This window comes from Triticum urartu, chromosome 6A (genome assembly GCF_056163025.1).
Source record: "Triticum urartu cultivar PI428250 chromosome 6A, HENAU_Tu73, whole genome shotgun sequence".
Lineage (NCBI taxonomy): Eukaryota > Viridiplantae > Streptophyta > Magnoliopsida > Poales > Poaceae > Triticum > Triticum urartu.
The window spans coordinates 19,594,133-19,615,574 of NC_141878.1; the positions used below are offsets into that span (position 1 = coordinate 19,594,133).

Below are 21,442 nucleotides of genomic sequence, written 5' to 3' on the forward strand. Positions count from 1 at the left end.
TAACAAGTGCATACCGTAATTAAATTGGTTGACACCTGACTGTTTAGTTGAGCTTTGGAGGTCATTTTAATTTGAGGTGAAACAAAGCTAATTATTTTAAGTGTTTGTTTGTTTAGTTGATGCACCTACTACCATCTTTGTTTGTGTTGTGTGAAATACCATATGTGGACAGAATAGGTGCTATGCTTTTATGATATAGATGATGACATTCTTACTCCTATTTTGGTTATTGTATTTTCTGAAATGACATGTTTCAGTTAATTATATTCTGTTGTGTGATGACATTCCTTCTCCGTATTGTATTTCTTGTTGCCTGTACTAGATACGGACGATATGCATTTTTGTTACTAGATTTTTTTTCCTTAATAGAAGTATTCTTTCTTTCTCATGTTAGGCAATCTTAGTGAAATTGGTCAAGAATGGATAAGAGTGGGATGGGGATTACGATGAGATGCTCAATCTTAGTGACCATGACGAGGTTCAACCTGATGATGTTCAAGAGGAGATCGACCTAGATGATTACGATGAGATGCTCGAGTTCTTAGGTCCCAAACGACTAGAGATGTTGATGACATGCCAAGTGACGGCATTGAAGAGCATGAAGGTGTGTAGCTCTAAAATCTATGTATATAGACTGTTAGTTAAATGGATGATAGCCAAGTAACTATTTTCCATGTTTAGACCATGAGTTGGATCAAGAAACGAAGGGGAAGAAGGAAAAAAAGCACTAAAATGCACAATGTGTATGATTTCTGGTATAACTTGCCCCTTTATCTCTCGATGACTTGCAGTATAACTTTCCCCTTTATCTAATACATCACCCTTACACTCTCCATTTACACTTGCTTGAAAGCAGATGTACTATGTTGTGGATGACAAACTGAAGGATTGGCTAATGGGAAGCGCTATGATGTATCGCATGTCCATACAAGCATGTGAGCTTTTGTTCTTATGATTGAACTTAACAATTACTATCATGGTTGATTGCTTAAGAAGCTTTCGTTCTATGTATGCAGTTGGAAGTGGAAAAGTCCATGACGAAAGCAGGAATACGACCACAAGCAAGCTGAGGTAATATGCATGTTTCTTTGAGATCGAATCTTATTCTAGCATGCTAGCTGGGTCGTTGAGGTAGAGTGGTAGGCGACATAATCATATTTTGTTTTTATGTTTTTATGTTTCCAAGAAATTTCATGCACTCGACTCTGTACAGTATTGAAGTTTACAAAATAAAAATATTTCATAGAGTAACTACTGTGCTGAAATCTTTTACGTCATTCCTGGAGACTCAGTACAAATGTTTATCTTAGTAAAAAAGGAAAGATTCAAACTGAGCATGTTTTGCCTATTTGAACATGAAAGATTTTTGACTGTGAGTTAGAACTCAGTGTTAAACTCTACTATACAGTACAGAATTTCAGACTTGTTTTGGCGTATAAAACTGATCCTCATACCAGTTTTGGCTTGCTAGTCTGCTAGAGGGTATTCTCTTCAATGAACTCTATTAAAAACAAGCTAAGATGCATGAGATAGACAGATAAATCTGTAACCAATGGTTATTTCATGAGTTTCTTTTTTCCTATGATATAGAGAAACCAATAACCAATGGCCTGCCCCTGCCTATTTGTACAAAGGTTTGCCTATTTGTACTACTGTACGATGTATAGTACAGAGTTTTGCCTACTTGGATACTACTGTGTTGTTTATAGTACAGACTTTTGCCTATTTGTACACAGTTTTAACTATTTGTTCAATATAGTACTGTATAGAGCTTTGCCTATTTGTTGAGTTTAACTCGGTGCAAAAAAAGATTCGAACTCAGAGTACTATATTAACTCCAGAGATACATGTTTAACTCAGGTTTAGTCATAGCTTTCACTAGTAGGTTGTATTTTTTTAGACTAAGCAGCTTTTGCAAGTTCATTGTACAGCTTTTTGTTTTGCTTATTTGCACATGAAGATTTTTTTTATGTGTACTTCAAACAAATCTTTCTTGATCTATTGATGTAACCTTGCTTGCTGTGATGATGAGATGCTGCACATTTAGAAGAGTTTTATTTATACCGACGAGTTAAAAAATGAAGCATGTCAAAATCTTTAATGTGCTAATTTAAAATCTGAAACAAGAGCTCCATTTTGAGTTTTCTATTTGTTGCAGATTTCCCTACAGAGTTGATGGAGCTTTGGAAGATCTTCAATCTGCTGAAGAGTTGGGAGATTTGGAAGATCTTCAAGCTAGTGAAGATTTGGTAGACCTATAATTAAGTTCATAGAGTGATTATGACACTTGCTCTGCTCATTTTGCTGGTTGTTAAGCCAGTATATGCTCATTTTGCTTGTGTGACACACCCTAGAAACATATGTACTCCTTTTGTGGCACACATTTAGAAACATGATGTATTGTACCTTTTGTGGCACGACCAACTTATACATATGGTTGTTATGTTAATTTATCGAACCAACTTTAAGGTTCTGGGTGAGGGCTACATTCTACTCTGATTGAAGTGTATGGATGAGACATGTTACTTTGAGTGAAATGTGTGTATAAATCGTGTGGTATGTACTGATGGTTTGAACAGAATGAATGGATATTACATAAGGGATGTCTAAAAAATAGGAAGTGAAATCTATGTGCTGGCATAAGAACTGCCAGGAAAATGAGCTTCTGCAGGCAGCAAGACTGCCGGTAATTGATGTTACACGTGCCTTGACTAATCTGCTGGGAGAAAGTGGACTGCCAGCAAATAGATGGGCACCGGCAATGCAACTGCCGGGAAAAAATTATCTGCCAGGAGAAGTAATCCCCGGCAGCCGTTCTTGTGGCGGTTCTATCTGCCGGGAGAAAACCTGTCCCGGCAGTTTGTTTGCCCTATAATGTGCTTTCTCCCGGCGGTTTTTTGTCCCTACATCAGTGTTGTGATGTAGTGAGAAGCATTCGAAGAAGAATCATCATCCACTCAACCGTGAAGCTATGTTCCACTCGACAGTCTTGAAGACACTCGACCACGTAGGCAATCACTCGACTACCGGGAGATCTAAAGCCACTCTGCTCTGCAATGGTCGAGAATTAAGTCATAGCTTTAATGGTCATTATGTATCTTTATTACTGGCGTTACCAGTAACGCCCCCCTCTTAATGTACATTGAACCCTGTGTAACGGAGGGGAGCTGGGGTCCTGGCGCACTCTATATAAGCCACCCCCTCCTCTGGGACAAGGGTTCGCACCCCCTGTAACTCACACGCTTATAATCCAGGCGACCGCCTCCGGGCTCCGAGATGTAGGGCTGTTACTTCCTCCGAGAAGGGCCTGAACTCGTAAAACTTGCGTATACAACTCCTCCATAGCTAGGATCTTGCCTCTACATTCCTACCCCCATTCTACTGTAGGACTTAGAACCACGACACTACCATCACCGACGGTCGCAATATCAGAGAGGGAGTGCCCACCATATTGTTATAGTAGTGGCCAGTCAATTTATAATCTTTGAATTTTGAACACAAGAAATGTCCGACGTTGATTGGATCCTGGATTGCAAATACTATTGTGACGATCGGGGCTTGTGCGACAGGATGCCTCACCTGCAAAATGGTAAGTACTTCACGGTCACGCTAGAAGAGACCTTCGGTGTTTGTACAGTACGCAACAAAGACACTTCGTAATTAATCATGACTTGTGATTCTTTGCTTCAACGTGTAATTTTTGTATTTTTCAGTTCAAGTAGTACATCCCCTGCCATGCAAGACCTTATGTCTTGGAGAAGCTTGGTTTCCAAGAATCTGAGAATATGGAGACAAGGAGAGCTCATCTCGGGACTAAAGATGGTTACGCATTTACGGTTAAGCTCTACAATGCACTTATTTACTCCCATTTAGGTTGCTCAAATTGGGCTCTCTGTAAGGCATACGGATTTCAGGAGAACATACAAATAACGTTTGATATTCGTCCCAAAGATGTAGATATTGATGATAATATCGACATCTCGGTGGATGTGAATATGCCTCCAGTTTTGCCTAAATGTGAGTTTGTCGAACTAATTTGTTAACTAATTCATATTGTTTATTTAAAAATATTTGGTGTTCAACGCTACTAATCTTGTTTATTTATAATTGTCAGCTTATTTCTTATCTTCAAGAAATACTCAGAAATTTGTGGACAGGACGTACTATAGCTATGGCTCCAAGCTTAGTTGTGAGGAGAAATGATATCTTGTCTCGTTTATAGATGATGTTGAGGTTTATAAGACCAATCACTCTATCAGCCCAAGTTATATTGGATACCTTCCATTAGTGCATGAGTTGCAAGATGGTAACTTAATTGCCAAAAACTTTGTATAATTTTGTTAATGATGATAACTTCGTTGCATACATTCTTCTTAAGTAAATTACATTATTAACTATATATGTTATTATGTTGTTCAACAGAAGCTCCCGGGCGAGGTTGTGCCTGAATTGATGCTTACCGAAGGGAGTATGTATATGGTTAGCTTATGGTCGTTTCCGCCGATGCCTTACCAAAGTGCATACTCTATTTCTTTGAAAGATGGAACACTCAATATAAAAGAATGGAGCAAACTAATGAAGGCGCGCACGCAACCGATTGGAGACAACATGTGTGTGCGCAAGCCAAAAGTTGGCAACAGGTGGATCTCCATTCTCCATTTTGGAGATTGATCGGTTTACCTGTTTTATGCTATTTTACCTAGGAGAGAGGACTAGGTCCTAGGTAGTAAGAAAAATTAGCTAGTGATCATTATGACTGATGATGATGATGATTAGTTGTTATTATTATGATGATGTGTTATGTGCTACAATGTGTTAGCTAGAATGATGAGTTGTTATATGACTCATAGATGATGATGATGATGAGTTGTTATGACGATGATGATGAGTTGTTATTATAATGATGATGATGATAATGATGGTGAGTGTTATTACTAATCCAACTTGGTCATTTTGGATCCATCCACTTGAATCTAATCCATGTTTCTTTCACCCAATGATATAATAACTCATCATGATCATAAAACCATATGATGAGACTACTTTATAAAACATGTACAAATACAACGCAAATACGCAGAAAAAATAAAAATACAAGAAATTATAGCAATAGCGCTGGTTATACACACGCTACTGCTAGGTAGGTTAGCAGTAGCGTAGGTAGGACCAACACTACTGCTGGGTAAGGTAGTTGTAGCGCCGGTAATAGTTGTAGCACTACACCAGTAGCACGTGTCCCCGTGCTACTGGTAGGCTTTCATCACACACTACTACTAGAATTTTCCCTAGTAGTGGAGCATTATATATTCCTTTATTTAAATAGACTTTTCTAAAGGTTCAAATAAAATATCAAACATTAGTTTTATTTATTAAATATTGCAGATATTAGTTAGACAATGAACGGTTATTGAGATATTAGTTAGACGATGAACTTTAGATATGTCAGTTGATTATACTAGAATATACATGAACAAGTGCACATACACACAAATATATACGTATGCCCTATATACATTATGCAAATATAAAAAAATAACTCAAAGATAATTTTTGTTACATCACACTATTTAAATTTAGTGATATACATTACAAATGATAACATATAACATTTCAATTAGTAATGTGGTTAACTATGTCAACTATATAATAGAAATTATACTCATTAATATTCTGATACAATGTAAATTATTTTAAATAAATATAAATGTTTGGTATAAAAGATTTTAATTTGCCCCATGTCTCAAGTACGTTTGAACTAGACGATGCACTAGGAGATGACAACGCAAGATTTTAACGAGTGAGTTCATCATTCATGACTCCTGGCTCATTGCCATCGCCGTTGACGACGACCAAGGGCGGATTCCCCTCGACGGCCGTGCCGAGCCCACGGCCATCTTCGCCTGCTTCGGCTTCGCCGAACTCAACCGCACCCGCGCAGACTGGTCAATCTTCTAGCCTGCTAGCATACATTTGAGTCTGAATCCGTAGGATGCCTGAATGATATAGAGAGTAGTGAATTTAAAATTAAGAACTCAATGTGCTCAAACAATCCATGCCTCCCTCCTGGATGTTATTGGGGGACTTCCATATCTTCTGATTGTTCCTAGGATATTCTTCCATATCTTTTATGTCATTTTTGCCGGCTACAAGTTTTGCACCTTCTTGCTATTCACAACAATCTCTAACATTCTTCTATCACCAATGTCCACTCTTGAGCTTTTTCTCAGAGTCTGCACTGGTCCCCACTTGGTTTTAGTATCTTGCTTTGTTAGGCATCTCAACATCTTGCATTGCAACTAAAACTTGTTGTGGCCTGAAAATCACTTCATCAGTAGCTACTTCCCCTGAGTTATCTGCCAGCTCTTCCTCATTGTTTTCTTCATCTTCTATATCATCTTCATCTTCCATCAGCTCCATTTCCTGCAAAATGTTGTAGCTTATTGCTTTCTGTTTGGAATTGTGGATGGAGTTACTGCTGATGACCTATTGCCTGCCAATGAAGGTTGTGACTCTAGATCCAGAACTATTTCTGTTATTGTTATTGTTATTGTTATTGTTATCTCATTTTTATTGTGAACTAATTTTTGTGATCCAGATCTAGAACAACATTTTGTGATTTCTGATCACTAAAATACTCATTTTTATTGTGATTTATTTTTTGTGCAGGTGGTTCGAGCCTCCGGTCGGCTTGTGAGGCGTTGAAGCTTGCCCGCAGAGTTGTCAACGAGTGTGAACGGGAGCTGACCGTGCCATCTGAAGCTTGCTGCGCCTTGCTCTTTGCGATCACTAGCAAGGGAAGACTGTGTTTATGCATAGTGAGGAATGAGGCATACTTTGCCTTCTCTTCTGTTGCTAACGCCGGCGAGTTGGCAAGCATCCACATCAAGTGCAACGATGATGAATAGCTAGCCTTTGTCCTTGACATCAGCAATAGGTGCAGCCCTCCGCCGCCACGTTCCCCCAGCAGCAGGCTCGGTCCAGCCCCCACGGTCTCATAGGCGTCACAACTGGTTGGATTGGATGTTGGCCCTGTTGTTTCTGTCTGCGGCTGCTGGACTCGTCATTTTCATCTTCAGAAGAAGGCATAGGGAAGCATTGTTGAGACGCCCTATTGTTGGGCCTGGTGGCATCATTGGCCTGACCAGCATACAAATCGACGAGGGTGAGGATGAGTGGTTTGGGTTGATGGCACAACACAACTTGGCGTTGGCAGTGCCACCTCCTGCTGCATAGCCTGTACCCATGTTTCCTATAATCAACAATGCAGGTATAAGTTTTTATCTTTATTTACTAATGATAGATGCTAATCTGATTACTAGAGCTTCTACCTGAAGTGTTGATTGTGCTTCCAAGTATAGTGCAGAGATCTTCCTTCTTCCTTTTGAGTCTGCATGAATATCCCTATGCCCGCTTTCCTTGTTCCTGTTGATGTTGATTGCTCTTTCTCTTTCCACGCTGCATCTACAAACATTTGAATTGGTGTTAAAAGCTTGGCTTTGTCCACACTAGTTCCCTGTAAAATTTCTCCTTTGTCCTGTCTGCATTGGTCAGATATTTCAAATCCTGGCTTTCCTTGGTCTGATGCCTCTTATTTTGTAGATGCGGTTACTGACAGCAGCACTAGCGTGCCAGTCCCTGACACTCGCGCTGACCAGACGGAACCATCTGGCAGCAGATAGCCAAGGTCCCTTGCACCTGAGCAGCGCATCAGGGAACGGAAAACCAATTCGCGCATATCTGGCCACAGTGGGTGAAGTGAAGCCCAACCACTACCTGAAGGCGCTCGAACCCTCGTTCGTCTGTAATGGAAGACTGCTACCCTGATTTTGTGCCACTTGCGTATTTTTGTCAGTGTTTGGATTGGAGGAGGTGGATTTCTAGAAATAGCATGTGTATATATATAGTCACTCTGGGTCTAAACTAATATTGTTTTTGAGCTTCTGTAGTAGTAATTGCTCTTTCATAGTTCTTGGCATACCAATGTGCTTAAAAAATGCCAGCATGTCTTTGTCCACACACATCATGCTTGATATCTGCTCTTAAACATCCAATGGAACAACTCAGGAGAAAATTTTCTTGTAAGAAAGGATGATCTCTCTTAACCAGCGCTACATGTTGGCTTTTGATCGTTGGTAGACCAAATCCACTGAAACAACCTGTACGTGCAAGCTAGCTAGACAAGCAAGCACACAGGCACCTTAATCGATGACCAGTAGCCACCGTAGGTTAGCACACGTACACGTACGTGAAAGCTAGCTTCAACTCAACTTGGCGAACTCAACAGGAAACGGATCGGTAGACTTGTTTGATGGCTACAGGGGCGTGTCGCTCCTGGCTTTCTCTTTATTGCTTTTCGTTGTCTTGGTACAAAGTCTGGGGGTACACGCATATATATATGCTGAACATAGCCTATGAGCAAACTTAGTCGGTTACTACCTGGAGTACTACTTGGACGCGAGTACTACTCGGACTCTAGCATCGTGTTTAGCTCACACTACACAGTTTTCAAAACTATCTATATAGTGAATAAGTTTGCCGAATGTTCGCCAGCATTTCCACTGCTTCATGTACTATAGCTTCAAAAAATCTGTCAGCTGCCATATTACAGAACTGTTTCATGTACTGTAGCATAGTGATTTCTTTGTGCTTCATGAAGCTGTGAGCGAAAAGGTGTGATAGGTCCCGGGTGCACCGACCCCCTCTTATCCTATCCGTTGAGCCCCTGTGAGATTCGTGAGGTGGTCTTCTCTGTCACAGCAATTTGCAGCGGCAGTAGGGTTGTCCAGGCCATTTGACACAGCTAATAAAGTAGGCATGCACTAGGTACTAGGCTTGGGTGCTATCCCGACATGAGCGACAGCCTGATAGCCAGGTCACTGTACTGGTCACATGTGAAGAGAGAGGAGAAACAAGAGAAGAGAGAGAGTGACACTTTTTCTGAACGTGAGAGAGAGAGAGATTGAGAAATAATGATAGTATAAAGAAAAGAACAGTGAGTAGAGAGAGCAGTTTTAAGAGAGAGAAAGTGGAGGGAAATATAGCACTTAATTCTGGTACTGTGTCGTGTGTGTTCCTATTAGAAAAATCATGGTACTGTGCACTCTTGATACACGTGGGAAGGTAAAACTTTATGCTTATTACTGTGCGGCTGTGCCCTAACGAGTTCATACTAAGCGTAGTCATGGTCAACTTTGCTGTCGACTATTGGAGTCACAGGCCTCGATGGCTAAAGCCCTATACTGCAGCAGTGTCAGAGGAATCTCAAATCAACTGTGCCTATGCGGACTGCTTGGATTACTGTTTGCGTTATGCAAATCACAGAAGAGTGGCAGGCACTGGTCCAAATCTCGAGATAACTCAAACTGATGTGAACAGTGTGATAGTGGGGTGTCTGTACACCCGGGAGTCAAAAATCCAGTTAAAAAGATAGGGCACTGATCTGAACATGTTGAAGCAGGCTTCAGTTGAGAGTTAAACGGAACCAGCCTTCTTTGCGGTCAAAGGTCATCAGAAGCCCCCTCAATTCAATTTTCTAAAAAAAAAGGATTCACCAGATATCCTTCATGACTCAAGAAAGTGTCCAACCGATAAGATTAATCATCACTCGTGAGGTGCACAAGAAAGTGTCCAACCAACCAGGGGCGGATCTGGGCCCAGGCGTTGCAGAACTACTAGGTGTAGTATTTTTGTTACAATGAAAACACAAACTGGGCTATGCATGCCACCGACACTCAGCTAAATACGGCAGGCCAGCAATGCATAGAAAAACCACAAGCTACTGAGAAATGTCTTGTCCATTCCTCCTTTGATTTGTGGTAGAGCATTGAGTGTGTTGCAACACCATACTTGCATTCCAGCTACAGTCTGAAGGCACAACTAGAACTTGCTCTCTTCATATGGATAATAAATAGTAACAGAGCACTTCCTCTCACTCATTGAAATCACAAGCTGCTGACAGGCGCCCTGTAGTTCTTTTGTTGTAGTAGAGCATCGAATGTTTGTCAGTCTTCTAGGTGAAGCCAAGAAAATAACAACTTGCTCTGATCATATGGATACACAGGAACTGAAAATCCATGTCCTAACAAAGGTACTGCATTCAGGAACAGCCATGATAGAGAAGCTTCAAGACTGCTTCCTTCGGTGGCTCAATGGCTGCCAGAGCAATACTTCACGGTGTAACAGTCCATGTTCAGTAACCAGTCTCACCAGTCACCCATGGCACGAGCCATAGCCCACACAAGTTTCAGCAAATGTTCATGAACCTTTGAAGCATTTCAACGAGAAAGAAGAGCATCAAAGGAAAACTCGGTGTTTGAACAAGCAGTTGAGGCTCAAAGTTCCAACCCATCACGTTCTTTCCAAATTAATCACGCCGCATTCTCTGCCTGTTTTGGTGTTGTGGAATCAATAAAATCTATTTGAAACTCCAGTAGCCACCAACACAAGTCTTAAACATTGAAGTAGAAGCAACTGCAGGTATATCATCCTCACAAACTTGTTTCCTTTATTTCTTAAGAAATATGCCATCCTGACAAGTACATAAAATTACCCCGCAAAAAAAGAGGAAGACAACTACACAAAATCACCCCGCAAAAAAGAAGAAGACAACTACACAAAATTGTAAGGCCAAGGTAATACGTATTACAAAACAGTTACAAAATCTCTGACTCAAGTCCTTGAAGTCTTGATACCGCCTTATGGGGTTGTGCTGCTGATACTGCCTTGACCGGACTGGAATGAAGGCTGAGCCAAGTCTGTCTCTATCAGGCAAAAAGAGGAGGAAGCTTGGGCGTTTCAGTCGACCACATGCGCCCATCAGCAGCCGACAATTCCTTGATTGCATGGCGTTGTGTCATTGGTTCTTGGTTGGGTTGTGCCCAAAGAGGGGCTTGCCTGCATACGTTCTTCTGCCATTCCTTCAAGTGGCCTAACTGAACCCAACCTGTATCTCCTCTGCTCTTAATTTCTACTACCCGCTACTGCTGCCCGTTCTAGCGGCTTAATTTCCCCATCCCCAACCCTCTGCTTCTAGTCTGCTCGTGTTGCTTGATCTGCTCTGGTCTATCTACTGCTGTATGTAGGTCCGTAACAGCGGAGGACACTGTGAAGCACTGAAGAATGAGGTGGTCAGGAACAACAATGGGGCTCCAATGGTAAGAGTGTTCTGATCAGTGGTTTTCGACATCCTTAGGCTGAGTCTATTTCTGCATATATACACCAATCGAGGAGCGGAGCAGGAGGAGACCATACGCATAGGAGAAAGAGCAAACTGTTGGTTCTTCAGAATCCTTCGGATTTGGAATGCTGAAGAAAGGACACTGAAACAGACATGTCGAGGCAAGGCTTGAGTTCACAGTTGAACCACGTTCCATACACCAGGTGTCTACCTGCCACGGTGTAAGTAACCTGAATGAATGCCCTCTGTGTGTTGAGCCACTGCGTGTGGGCCTTCATGTTGAAAAGTGAAAGCGAATATATCTGAATTCTCAGCCCCTTGCTCTGTTTCCCCTCCCGACTGAACCTTGAGGAGCTGATAGGCAACAAAAGTCTAAAACATTCAAGTAGAGCAAGCAGCAGACATCTCATCATCCGCACAGCATTGTTTCTTTCTTTTTCTTAACAAGGTAAACATCATCATAGTACTCCGAACTACTGAACAGCTCCACAACCAATGACTGAATATCTTGAATGTCATGACTGCATCTATCTATATATGTAGTACATGCTCTTACTTCGCTTGCCAGTTGCATGTTGAGGTGGAAGAGAATGGACAACTCGCACATGTATGAGTGGCAACGCACTGTGAGCAGCACATCCCCTGGGAGAAAAAAGCAGAGGTTTGACACATCACACCAACGACCTGGACATGTTAACCCCTGAGGCTGCGTTTGGTTGACAGGGAATTGAAAGGGGTTTGACAGGGATTGAAGTGGATTGATTCCCCTGTAAGTCAAATCCCCCCCAAATCCCCTCCAACCCCCTCCAGGCAGGGTGTAACCGAACAAAGCCTGAGGGAAGAGATACATGTACGTATGTTTGCTCTAGACACTGAATTTTACTACTTATTTCACAGATGTTTCTTTCTCTGGTGGCAAGTCCCGGACTTACAATTCTGTGACTTCCATTTCTCTTTTTTCCTTCGAGCAGTAGGAATTTTTCGTTTTCAGAACCCACTGCATTTCTTTAATTAGCATGTCATCGTACCGGATGAAGTTTTGCAAGTTCAGCTGGATGGGGCATTACAGCGGGAAACGGATGTTGGCTGGCTGTTGTGCCCTGCTAAATGAACTGACGCCAAAAAAAGGATGCAGGGCAATTCCCGGACTTGCAACTCCGTGACTTTCCATTGTGGCCGTCTCAACTGCTCGAGCTCCATGACAGAAGGGAGAGCACACCTTAGTAATGGTGCAGGCCCTGTGAAGCGCTGAACTGAATTGGCAGCTCCCAGGTTTACATTTACAAATCTGTGAGCTCCCCTAGCTTAGTGGCCGAGTGAACAGTAATACTGTACCTCGTACTCTAATTTCATTAGTCACCCACTGCAGGCACAAAAATTATGGGCAGATATATTTATTAATTTTCCACAGTTCACAATATCGTATTGACTCTGCATCCTTGAAGACGGGGCATCCCAGCAACAAATAGGCAAAGTAGCATTAGCGTCGGTAGCCAACGCAGTTATGCAAATACTAGTAAAACCAGAAGAATACACCTTTACGTTTCTAAAGCATAAATACTTACCCCCTAGATACGCTTTGCTTCACTCTACGGGAGCAACGGATAGCATCACTGTAATCACCCAACTCCAAATCAGAAATCTGCCTGGCGATGGGCCGGCGGCGAAGAGTGCCTGGCAAATTAAGGAGTGCGGTGGGAGTCGTACAGTCGCGCGGCGGCGGCAGTCTCGATGGCGTCGCCGCTCCGGGGGGTTCCATTCTGGCGTCATCGTCGGTCCGAGCGGGACGGGGCGGTGGACCGACCAACAAAGACAGTGGCGTCGAACCTTCGAAAGGTACCAGTGCCCCTCATTGCGCTGTAATTACTCGTAGTTGTAGCGCCATTCATTTATCAAGTGATTTTAAATCAAATTGGTTGATTTTGGTTTGAATTACTCGCTCCTATTCCTAATGGTCGAGTAGAATCCCCGGGCACCATAATTGTTGACCTGTGCCTTAATTTCCATTCCACCACATCAATTTGTGCTGGCGAGTCTGTTTTGTACTAGCTCACATGTTGCATGTTCTGTAGTTTGATTAGTTTTTTTCAGAAAAGGAGGAGGACCCTGGCCTCTGCATCTGGGCGATGCATACAACCACTTTATTAATTATTCTCACAAGACCTTACAAAGTCATACAACAGTAAGACTAAAGCCACCGCATAAGCAACCTATCCAATTGATGAAGGAGCGTTGATAGTCTGGGCCTAATACCAAACAGACATCGCAGCCAAACCTAAACATCTAAGACCTGATGTCCCATCCAGGACGCCTGCCAGGTATGGGGCACCTACCAGTCCGGCACACTCCTCAACCAGGACGCCTGCCGGGTACGAGGCCGCCGCAGCCACCTGCCACCAATCCATCTTCAGTGTTGTACTGCTGCACCACCTTGCCCGGCCTCTCTGCCATCGACGCCACCACGAAGCCTGATAACGCCACCCTCCTGCGCGAGTCCCTCGCCACACATCGGGCGCCGAGTCTCCACTGCGCCACGCCGCCGAGAAACGCCACCATTAATGTGCAAGATGAATCACCGCTCCACCAATTATTCTGTCCACTAGTCCCTCGAGCCCGTGTACACCTCCAAGAATGATGCCACAAGAGGGAAACGACACAATAATGCCGTCGTCATCCGATCTACTGATCTAGGGTTTCCCCTGGAGGTAGCAGATAGTGGCCTGGAACTTCTTAACAGCGATGCCTTCAACAAGGGAACGACACCGAATAGTGCCGCCATCGCCGGCCTCAGCAGCAGCCGCGAGCAGGTCTTCACCCAGATCTGTTTCAATGGCCTCCATCAAGCGTCTTATACACGGATCGTCCACCACCGCGGCCGCCGCGTCGCCCGTCACGAGTCCACAGCCGCCGACACATCCGCCGCCATCTAGAGCCGCCGCCCCGGGATCCAGCCCTCGCTGGCCGCCAGAACGAAGCCACCGAGCCCCATCGAGGGCGGCCAACGAGGGCGGAGGAGCTAGATCCGGCCAAGCCCGACTAGGATCCGACCTCTCCCCACGCTGAAGCCACTCCCGCGGCCCTGCATCTCGCCCGCGCCCGAGGCGACGCAGGCAGCGCATGCGCGCGCAATGTCGCGGAGAGGGGAAAAGCCCCGCCGCCACCTTCCCTGGGGCGCGCGCGGACTTCGCCGGCGGCCCCTCCAGCGGTGGCGAAGCGAGGGAGGGGGCGAGGGGGACCTGGCGGCGGCGGCGCTAGGGTTCCCCGTGTCTGAATAGTTAACTCTGCTTGAGCTTATGCCCTATATTTGTTCAAAAGAAAGAAAAAAAGAAAAGGAAAAAGGTTTTCAGGCATAAAGCTGTACCCACACTCACTTGTATATCACCAAGTGCTTTGGAGGTGTACAACCAACAGATCAATATATATCCCCTTTAATGAACTTAGCACATTACTGAATGTAATGGTCTCTGCATTTCGCAAGTAAAGTATTATGCCTTTCCATATATACGTTGCAGCTAGAACCGGATGCTAGCTGCTACTCTACTAAACAACGGTAACAGAAAAAGAAAATTACTACTTGATCCATTCAGCACATGGTGTCGTTTCTAGCTATAATCTTGGTTTGTATCCACCGCAACCATTTTGTGGTGCATCGCCAAGGAGGTGAAGGAGGGCTGAGGTGGACGACATGAGCAAGCGAACCTGCGATATCGCCTCATCAAGGAATGTTCAGGCTCCAAGCCTACCGTAACAGAGGGCCAGACGGGCATTGCCACTGCTGCAATGTTTTGCATCAACGAAGCATGGTTTGATGCCTTGGTGCACGGAAAGTCATCATATATGAACCTCCACTGGCTGATTACCAACAACTATGTGGATCTTAGGGTGATCGCTGTCTGGTGTCTGCCCATGTTCGATGACCCAAAAGTATTGAAACAGTTTGGGTTCTGTGCTTGGATTAGGGTTGATGCATCATTTCTATCCACAAGAGTTCCTCCGGAGCTTGATAAGGTAATTTTAAAGCTAGAACAAGATACCCTAATTAGAACTGGAGTGGCGTTGCATTAATATACTGACTTTTTTCCATTTATTTGGGCAACTCCAAGTAAAATACATTACTTGGATTTGAACACGTTGTCACATCCTTTGCTTTTAATTGTTTTAACACATGAAAACAGAATGTTACAATTCACAATGCGGCCGGGATAGAATAATAATATGGTACATCCATAGCACAATTACAATTTTTGTTAAGACAAGAATAAGAATGAAACTTTCCAATCTGGACAGTGTAAACCGCCCATTATTTAGTGCATTATACAGTGTAGAGTATACTTTACCCTCTCCATCATAGGAGGCAAATGATATAGCACTTCAATAGGAAAAGTAGACAACCAAACATTAGTGCTAAGAACACGATGGACTAGCGTGGGAGAGTCGCCGATGCCATGAACTCTTGCTCCAAGCTGTAGCAATTTTGGTTCCTTTGAGAAGCTATATTAACTCTGTCTGCTATACCACTCGGAGTAGTCAACCTCGGAAGAGTGTCTTGGCTTTGTCCACTTAACAAGGGTTGCATGTCTTCATTTTTTACAACAACCTGACATGAACTCAACCTTTTAGATCGCACATACCGTAGTTTCATCTCCACTTGTTTCATTGTAGGTCTCTCTTCACCTCGTAGTTGCAAGCAAGTCTCCGCAAGATTGGCGACATCATTAATCTCTTCATTTGTTGCTTCCTCGAGAACTTGAGTAGCTACTGCAAGTGGTTTCTCCCTCATCTCCCAAAGGAAGTAGTTGGACAAGTTTTGCGTTAGCCCAGAGTCACTTGTAAAAATAGGCTTCTTTCTGAGCAGCAACTCTACAAGTACTACACCAAAACTATAGACATCACTCTTCTCATTCAACATACCAGTGTGGTAATATTCCGGATCCAAGTATCCAAATGTGCCTTGTATATTTGTAACGACATGAGTTTGGTCAATAGGAACCAACCTTGAAGCGCCGAAATCTGATACTTTTGCAGTGTAATTTCCATCTAAGAGTATGTTAGTGGACTTCACATCACGATGAAATATTGATACTGAAGCAGCCGAGTGGAGGTAATAGAGTGCTCCAGCAGCTTGTGCAGCAATTTTCAAACAATCATCCCAGGACAAGACAGAGCTGCTAGTGGTACTGGCATGAAGGATTCCAAATAATGAACCATTAGGGATGAAGTCATACACTAGCAGTGGGACTTCGCTCTCAAGACAACAACCAAAGAGCTTCACAATATTCCGGTGATTTACCTGGGAGAGGACTGCAACCTCATTGATAAACTGGCTTATCTCAACTTGCTCAATGACTTTTGACTTCTTTATGGCCACTACCCGTTGGTCGGATAAGATGCCTTTATAAACCATGCCATGCCCCCCACGACCAACGATACGTGTGGGATCAAAGTAATTTGTTGCCTTTTCTAACTCTGATAGTGAGAAAATCTTAGTGTTGTCACTTGCATTTTCATCTGACGATATCAATTGTTCGAGGAGTAGACCTTGGTTCTGCCGAAAATGCTTTCTTCGCAGTTTCTTCTTGATGTCTTTTTTCCATCTACAGATGAGTAATATTACAATTGACATGAGAAGTATAATTCCAAAACCAACGCTAATCCCAATGGCGATACCTGGAATGATCATTATCACTGTTAAGGATTTTATGTAGCTCATTATGTGGAGTTGGTTGTACCATGGACTCACCTAGTACCAGATTTTGTTTTTTGGTCGATGTGCACATCTTTGTTGCAGTGTCATACACTGTATTACTAGGACATTCAGTGCAATAGTGACTTCCTTTAGTGTTATGGCAAATCCCATTACATGTGCCTGGTGTCTCGCACTCATCAACATCTGCAACAATAAGTATATATAATGCGAGATTAAAATACATAAGTATTGTAATTAAGTTGCCCATTAGTGCCTGCACGTAATACCAGCACTGGTTATTTTGAGCTTTATGTAATTTATCATTAGGGGCACATCAGAAATTATAGAATGAACTCATATAGATCTTTGTGCATAGACAACTTATTTACAGGTTACCATGTGCACAAAGTATGTATAGAGGTGGAGCTTGATCATGTTATTTTTTTTTGCATATCTAAGTTTTTTTACTTTGAGATATAAAGGTATCAATTCTCGAGAAGGTGTGCGATCACCCATTTATTATGGCATTCCCTAATAAAGGTATGTTTTGCATATTAGTAGTATTTAGGAGGTGCACAACGAGAAGGAGGCAGGGAGATGCAGTGTGTACCTTTTCACCCATCCACAATATATGGGTTCCCATTAAAGCCGGCCATACATGTGCAACGGTAACCATAATATTCTCGTTCAGATTTGACACCCAAACATGTGCTATTCATGCTGACACATGCATATCCAGTCTTATTCTCCCGTGCCTCGTGGCATGTTAAATTGGCTACAGCCCACTGCTGTGGTACTACACCTGCGGAGGCAACATAGAGGCCTAGATCTTGAGGTACTCTCACCGAAAGGTACTCTTCGGCATATAAGCTATATTTAACATTCACTAGCCCCTCCATGATACTTATATTCTTTACATAAGTGATGTCTTCTGTATTGTAGTTCATGTCAAGAAACTGGAGGGTAGACAAAGAAGAATTTGTATAATTGAGCTGAAATGACATCCTTGCAGAACAACCATCCTCTAGTCCAAATGGGAAAGGTACACTGATTTTCCCACACCATCTAGAGCAGTTGGTCTTCCGTTGTATCGGATCGTACCCTGATTTCATAAAAAGGTCAGTGCATCTATTTCAAGGGAATTAGAGCTTTATTAACCAGATACTACTATGAAAGAACCACATGCCAAATGTATATGAGCTAGATCAGGCAGCGTCCACGTCTGCATGTCGTTCCTTGTTGAAGGTGTTGGCTTGAAGTTCTACTTTCGGGTGGGTGATATCCCCATGTTTGAGTATGGTTGGACCAACTAACAATGTATTGCGAACAGTGATTCCTTCTCAAGGATTTTGTCTTCGATCCTTGCGCCCTTTGTTAGGTCACATGTTGCTTGACCGGTGGATTATGTTCCATGGTCATAAGTTTTATGATAGGACTACAGAGGTGCTGCGTGAAGCAGGTTCAAAGTGGATGGCCTTGATTTTTAATTGTTTCTGCAAGACGATTTGTTCAGTTTCCATATTTGGCATTGATTGTCATTTATTATAATAGTAAATAATATATGGATGCGTGTATCAATCTATGCAAAGGCTAGAGATTATCCTCTCTTTAAAAAAGATATTTTTTAGAAGTCGTGATGGTAACAGGTAGGCCTCTCCAAGTGCTCCAAGTTGTACATGCTTTTAGCCGGGCCACGCGGACAAAAGTCTAAGAGGCACCTTTGTAAGTAAGGAGAGACAGATGTATTTTATTAATGAAAAATTACCGTAGAACAATTGTTCCACGGTTTCGGGGTCAAAAAAAATATCGTTAGATGTATCATGGAATTAAATTTCATATTGTATATCTTTAGTATTGTAGATGTTGATATTTTCTTTAAGAAAAATAGTTTTAAAAATCAGATTTATTTTACAATAAACATTTTTGTTTCTTCTAAGTACCTGAAAATTTTCGTGAAGAAAAGACTTGTGGGTGGTCTTGGGAAAAAATGGATGCTAAAAAAAGCCTGTTTTCTTCACGGAAATGTGCATGCAGTTAGGAGACATGTCCATGCTAAGTTTTTTAATCAGAATTTTTTTATATTTTTTACGTTTTTTATTTTCATGCTGGAGCATATCAACCCAAAATCCAAAACGACTTTTTACCCCTAAGATGCGACATTTTAGGATACGATGCATTGGGGAAACCATATCTATATATAAACTCATCATGCAAGAAACAAGACTAAAATACGACCCAGTGAGAGTTGCCTTGGCTGCGCCAAAGAGGAGAGCATGTGGGAACAAGATTGGTTACTGTTCAAAAAAAATTCTGTATACTGTTGAAGAAAATTTGCTGTATGTACATACTGTAAGAAAAAAAGTTGACTAAGAAAAAATAGGTTTTTTAAATCTTAGAGTAATTACCTCTGTCACGTGAGCAGCCATCGGTTATGTATGGATTGCCTAGGTAACCTCTGTCACAGTGACAATAATACTCCGGAGTAGCAGTATACTGATACTGATCCCGCAGGTAACTGCTGCTATGGTTGCTGAGACATGCATAATCTTTGCTGTTTCGCAAGGGGCCAGCTTCATCAACGGCGATAGCCCAGTAAATATAAGCATAATCACTGGTTACCGCAATTGTATCCCATATGGAGCTTGGGTTAGTGTGTGCTTTGAACTTCAGCTTTCCAATCTTGTGGCGGACAAACTTGATGTCCAAGCCAGTTGCAGACTCTAAGTCAATATAGGCGGAGCAACATCCAGTACCGTTGCAGTCCTGCCTGGCCACCGTATCCGTGATATCTTCGTCAGGGCATGTAGTATTGCACTGACCCACTGTCTTGTTGGTGTCGTGCTCGAGCACATACATGTCGAAGTCGCAACCAGTGAAGTTTAAATGTAAAGAATAGCCAGTGGGAGATCTCCCAGGATCCCAGGATATGTTGTAGGCATCGAACTCAGGCCTCACTGAGACGGAATGGGAAAATGATACCTCAATTTGTTGTGGGGCATCGCCATCGCTGGTGATGATATCATCGGCTACCTCGGTGATGCCGTCGTGCAGGAAGAGTCTGGGCTGCTGCGAGCCACCATGGGTGTCGTTGCAGAAGAGCTCAAAGTCTCGCTGCGGCGGCCGGAAGCAGCCCGCACCTATGCCGAACGGGTAGTCGAAGCTGAGGTTTCCACAGCTCTTCTGGCAGCTCCTGTTCCCAGCCTGGCTTCCTTGCACGCCAGCGGATGCTCGCACCATTGCCGTCCATAGCAACAGCAGCACGAGCAAGCAGAGGAGCCTCATCTTCTTCATCACAGTATTTGGGGGAAAATGGCGTGTTGAGCTTTAGGTGCCTCGCTGCTTTAGCTTCCAGCGTTGGCCCTCTTGCACATATATACCTGTCCAATATCACTGTGCTAAACGGGATTACACTGGAGTACTCCATTTTGTAAAAACAAAATTACACATTCCATCGGCGTTGCGGAGAAAAAAAGAAAGACCACTGACACGCTACCATAAATGCAGCATCTTTTTTCCATCGGCGTTTCCCGCGGCAGGCAACGTCTTTGAACAGTTCAGTACACCCTACCACGGGTTAGAAATAAAATGTTGCGCCACAAAAGGTCGGCTTTAATTTTTGATGTAACACGTACCTGTGGAAAGAACAAGTCAGTGAAGTGAACGGCTTTGGATATTTCTGTAGTACTCCCTATGTTTTTTTTACTCCGCGTATAAAATTTGGTCAAAGTCAAATTACACAAAGTTTGACCAAATTTATTTTAAAAAATATAAACATCTATATTACTATAACTATATAGTATGAAAATACATTTCATGGTGCATCTGATAACATTGATTTCATATTATGAATATTGATATTTTCTAATATAAAGTTAGTCAAATTTTACAAAGCTTGAGTTTGACCAAAACTTATATGCAGACTAAAAAGAAACGGAGGGACTAATAATACTAGTACCATTCAAAACTCCCCTCTCGCCTTGGCTGAGACTTGGTGGAGTCTTCATTTCCAAGTGGAGATCATGACGGAAGTGGTAGCTTTCTTATTTACTGAACGATCGACTTTTCTTTATTGGAACACATCAATATCGGAGGAGTTATATTTCAACGTTTTTTCCTTGAAGTCAAAGTTAACATGGTGGTTGAATGTAAGTTATGAAGTCCGCGGTGCATAAATGACAATGCTATTTATAAGTTATCAAGGCATGTTTCAACAAAAAAAATTCCATGGGTAAAAATTTATCAATGTGTTGTACGTAAGTTATCGGGTGTCTGGTGCATAAATTACCATGCATGCTATTTACGCTAGGTTATCAGGGTATATTTCTAGAATTTTTCACCCATGAAGAAAAGTTATCAATGTGTTTATATGTAAGTTATCAGGTCTATCGTGTTTGAATTACCATCTTATTTACACAGAACTTAGTGTGCTATTTGTTTAGGTTAGTGTGCTATGTGAGTTTAGGTTAGCGTGCTATTTGAATTGCCATCTTATTTACACGTAAATCATCTTGTTGAGGTTAGCGTGCTATTTGTATTTGTATGTAAGTTATTAGGTCTGGAGGCGTATATTATCATGTTAT

The 21,442-nt window shown here is 42.5% G+C and overlaps 2 protein-coding genes across 4 annotated transcripts; one reads left to right on the forward strand and one right to left on the reverse strand.

Annotated features, from left to right (window-relative positions):
• The first annotated feature begins 86 nt into the window (after nucleotides 1–86).
• LOC147963331 (uncharacterized) lies at nucleotides 87–2,261 on the forward strand. The gene is made up of 4 exons (XM_087529092.1): nucleotides 87–604; nucleotides 857–935; nucleotides 1,017–1,071; nucleotides 2,159–2,261. The coding sequence occupies exons 1-4, from the start codon at nucleotides 452–454 to the stop codon at nucleotides 2,259–2,261; spliced, it is 390 nt and encodes a 129-aa protein (XP_087385218.1). The 5' UTR covers nucleotides 87–451.
• Nucleotides 2,262–15,369: 13,108 nt separating this feature from the next.
• LOC147963332 (wall-associated receptor kinase 5-like) lies at nucleotides 15,370–20,229 on the reverse strand. 3 transcript variants are annotated; one of them, XR_015608575.1, is made up of 4 exons: nucleotides 19,268–20,229; nucleotides 17,473–17,964; nucleotides 16,917–17,066; nucleotides 16,638–16,770 (listed from the first exon to the last, which is right to left on the reverse strand). XR_015608575.1 is itself a non-coding variant. In XM_087528413.1 (3 exons), exons 2-3 carry the CDS (start codon nucleotides 16,951–16,953, stop codon nucleotides 15,597–15,599), a joined length of 1,284 nt encoding a protein of 427 aa, XP_087384539.1. In that variant the 5' UTR covers nucleotides 16,954–17,066; nucleotides 17,473–17,611; the 3' UTR covers nucleotides 15,370–15,596. The 3 variants fall into 3 exon arrangements, 2 of the variants coding, with proteins under 2 accessions (XP_087384539.1, XP_087384538.1); XM_087528413.1 differs by lacking the exon at nucleotides 19,268–20,229 and having other exon boundaries at nucleotides 15,370–16,843; nucleotides 17,473–17,611; XM_087528412.1 differs by lacking the exon at nucleotides 16,638–16,770 and having other exon boundaries at nucleotides 16,914–17,066.
• Nucleotides 20,230–21,442: the final 1,213 nt, after the last annotated feature.

What these genes read in the sequence shown, in the direction of transcription:
- LOC147963331 (XM_087529092.1), top strand. Translation starts at nt 452, where the DNA reads ATGCTCAATCTTAGTGACCATGACGAGGTTCAACCTGATGATGTTCAA. An exon ending in CGGCATTGAAGAGCATGAAG is followed by an intron (nt 605 to 856) that starts GTGTGTAGCTCT and finishes GCTTGAAAGCAG; the next exon opens with ATGTACTATGTTGTGGATGA. An exon ending in TCGCATGTCCATACAAGCAT is followed by an intron (nt 936 to 1,016) that starts GTGAGCTTTTGT and finishes CTATGTATGCAG; the next exon opens with TTGGAAGTGGAAAAGTCCAT.
- LOC147963332 (XM_087528412.1), bottom strand. Translation starts at nt 20,153, where the DNA reads ATGAAGAAGATGAGGCTCCTCTGCTTGCTCGTGCTGCTGTTGCTATGG. An exon ending in TGGCTGCTCACGTGACAGAG is followed by an intron (nt 17,965 to 19,267) that starts GTAATTACTCTA and finishes TTATGAAATCAG; the next exon opens with GGTACGATCCGATACAACGG.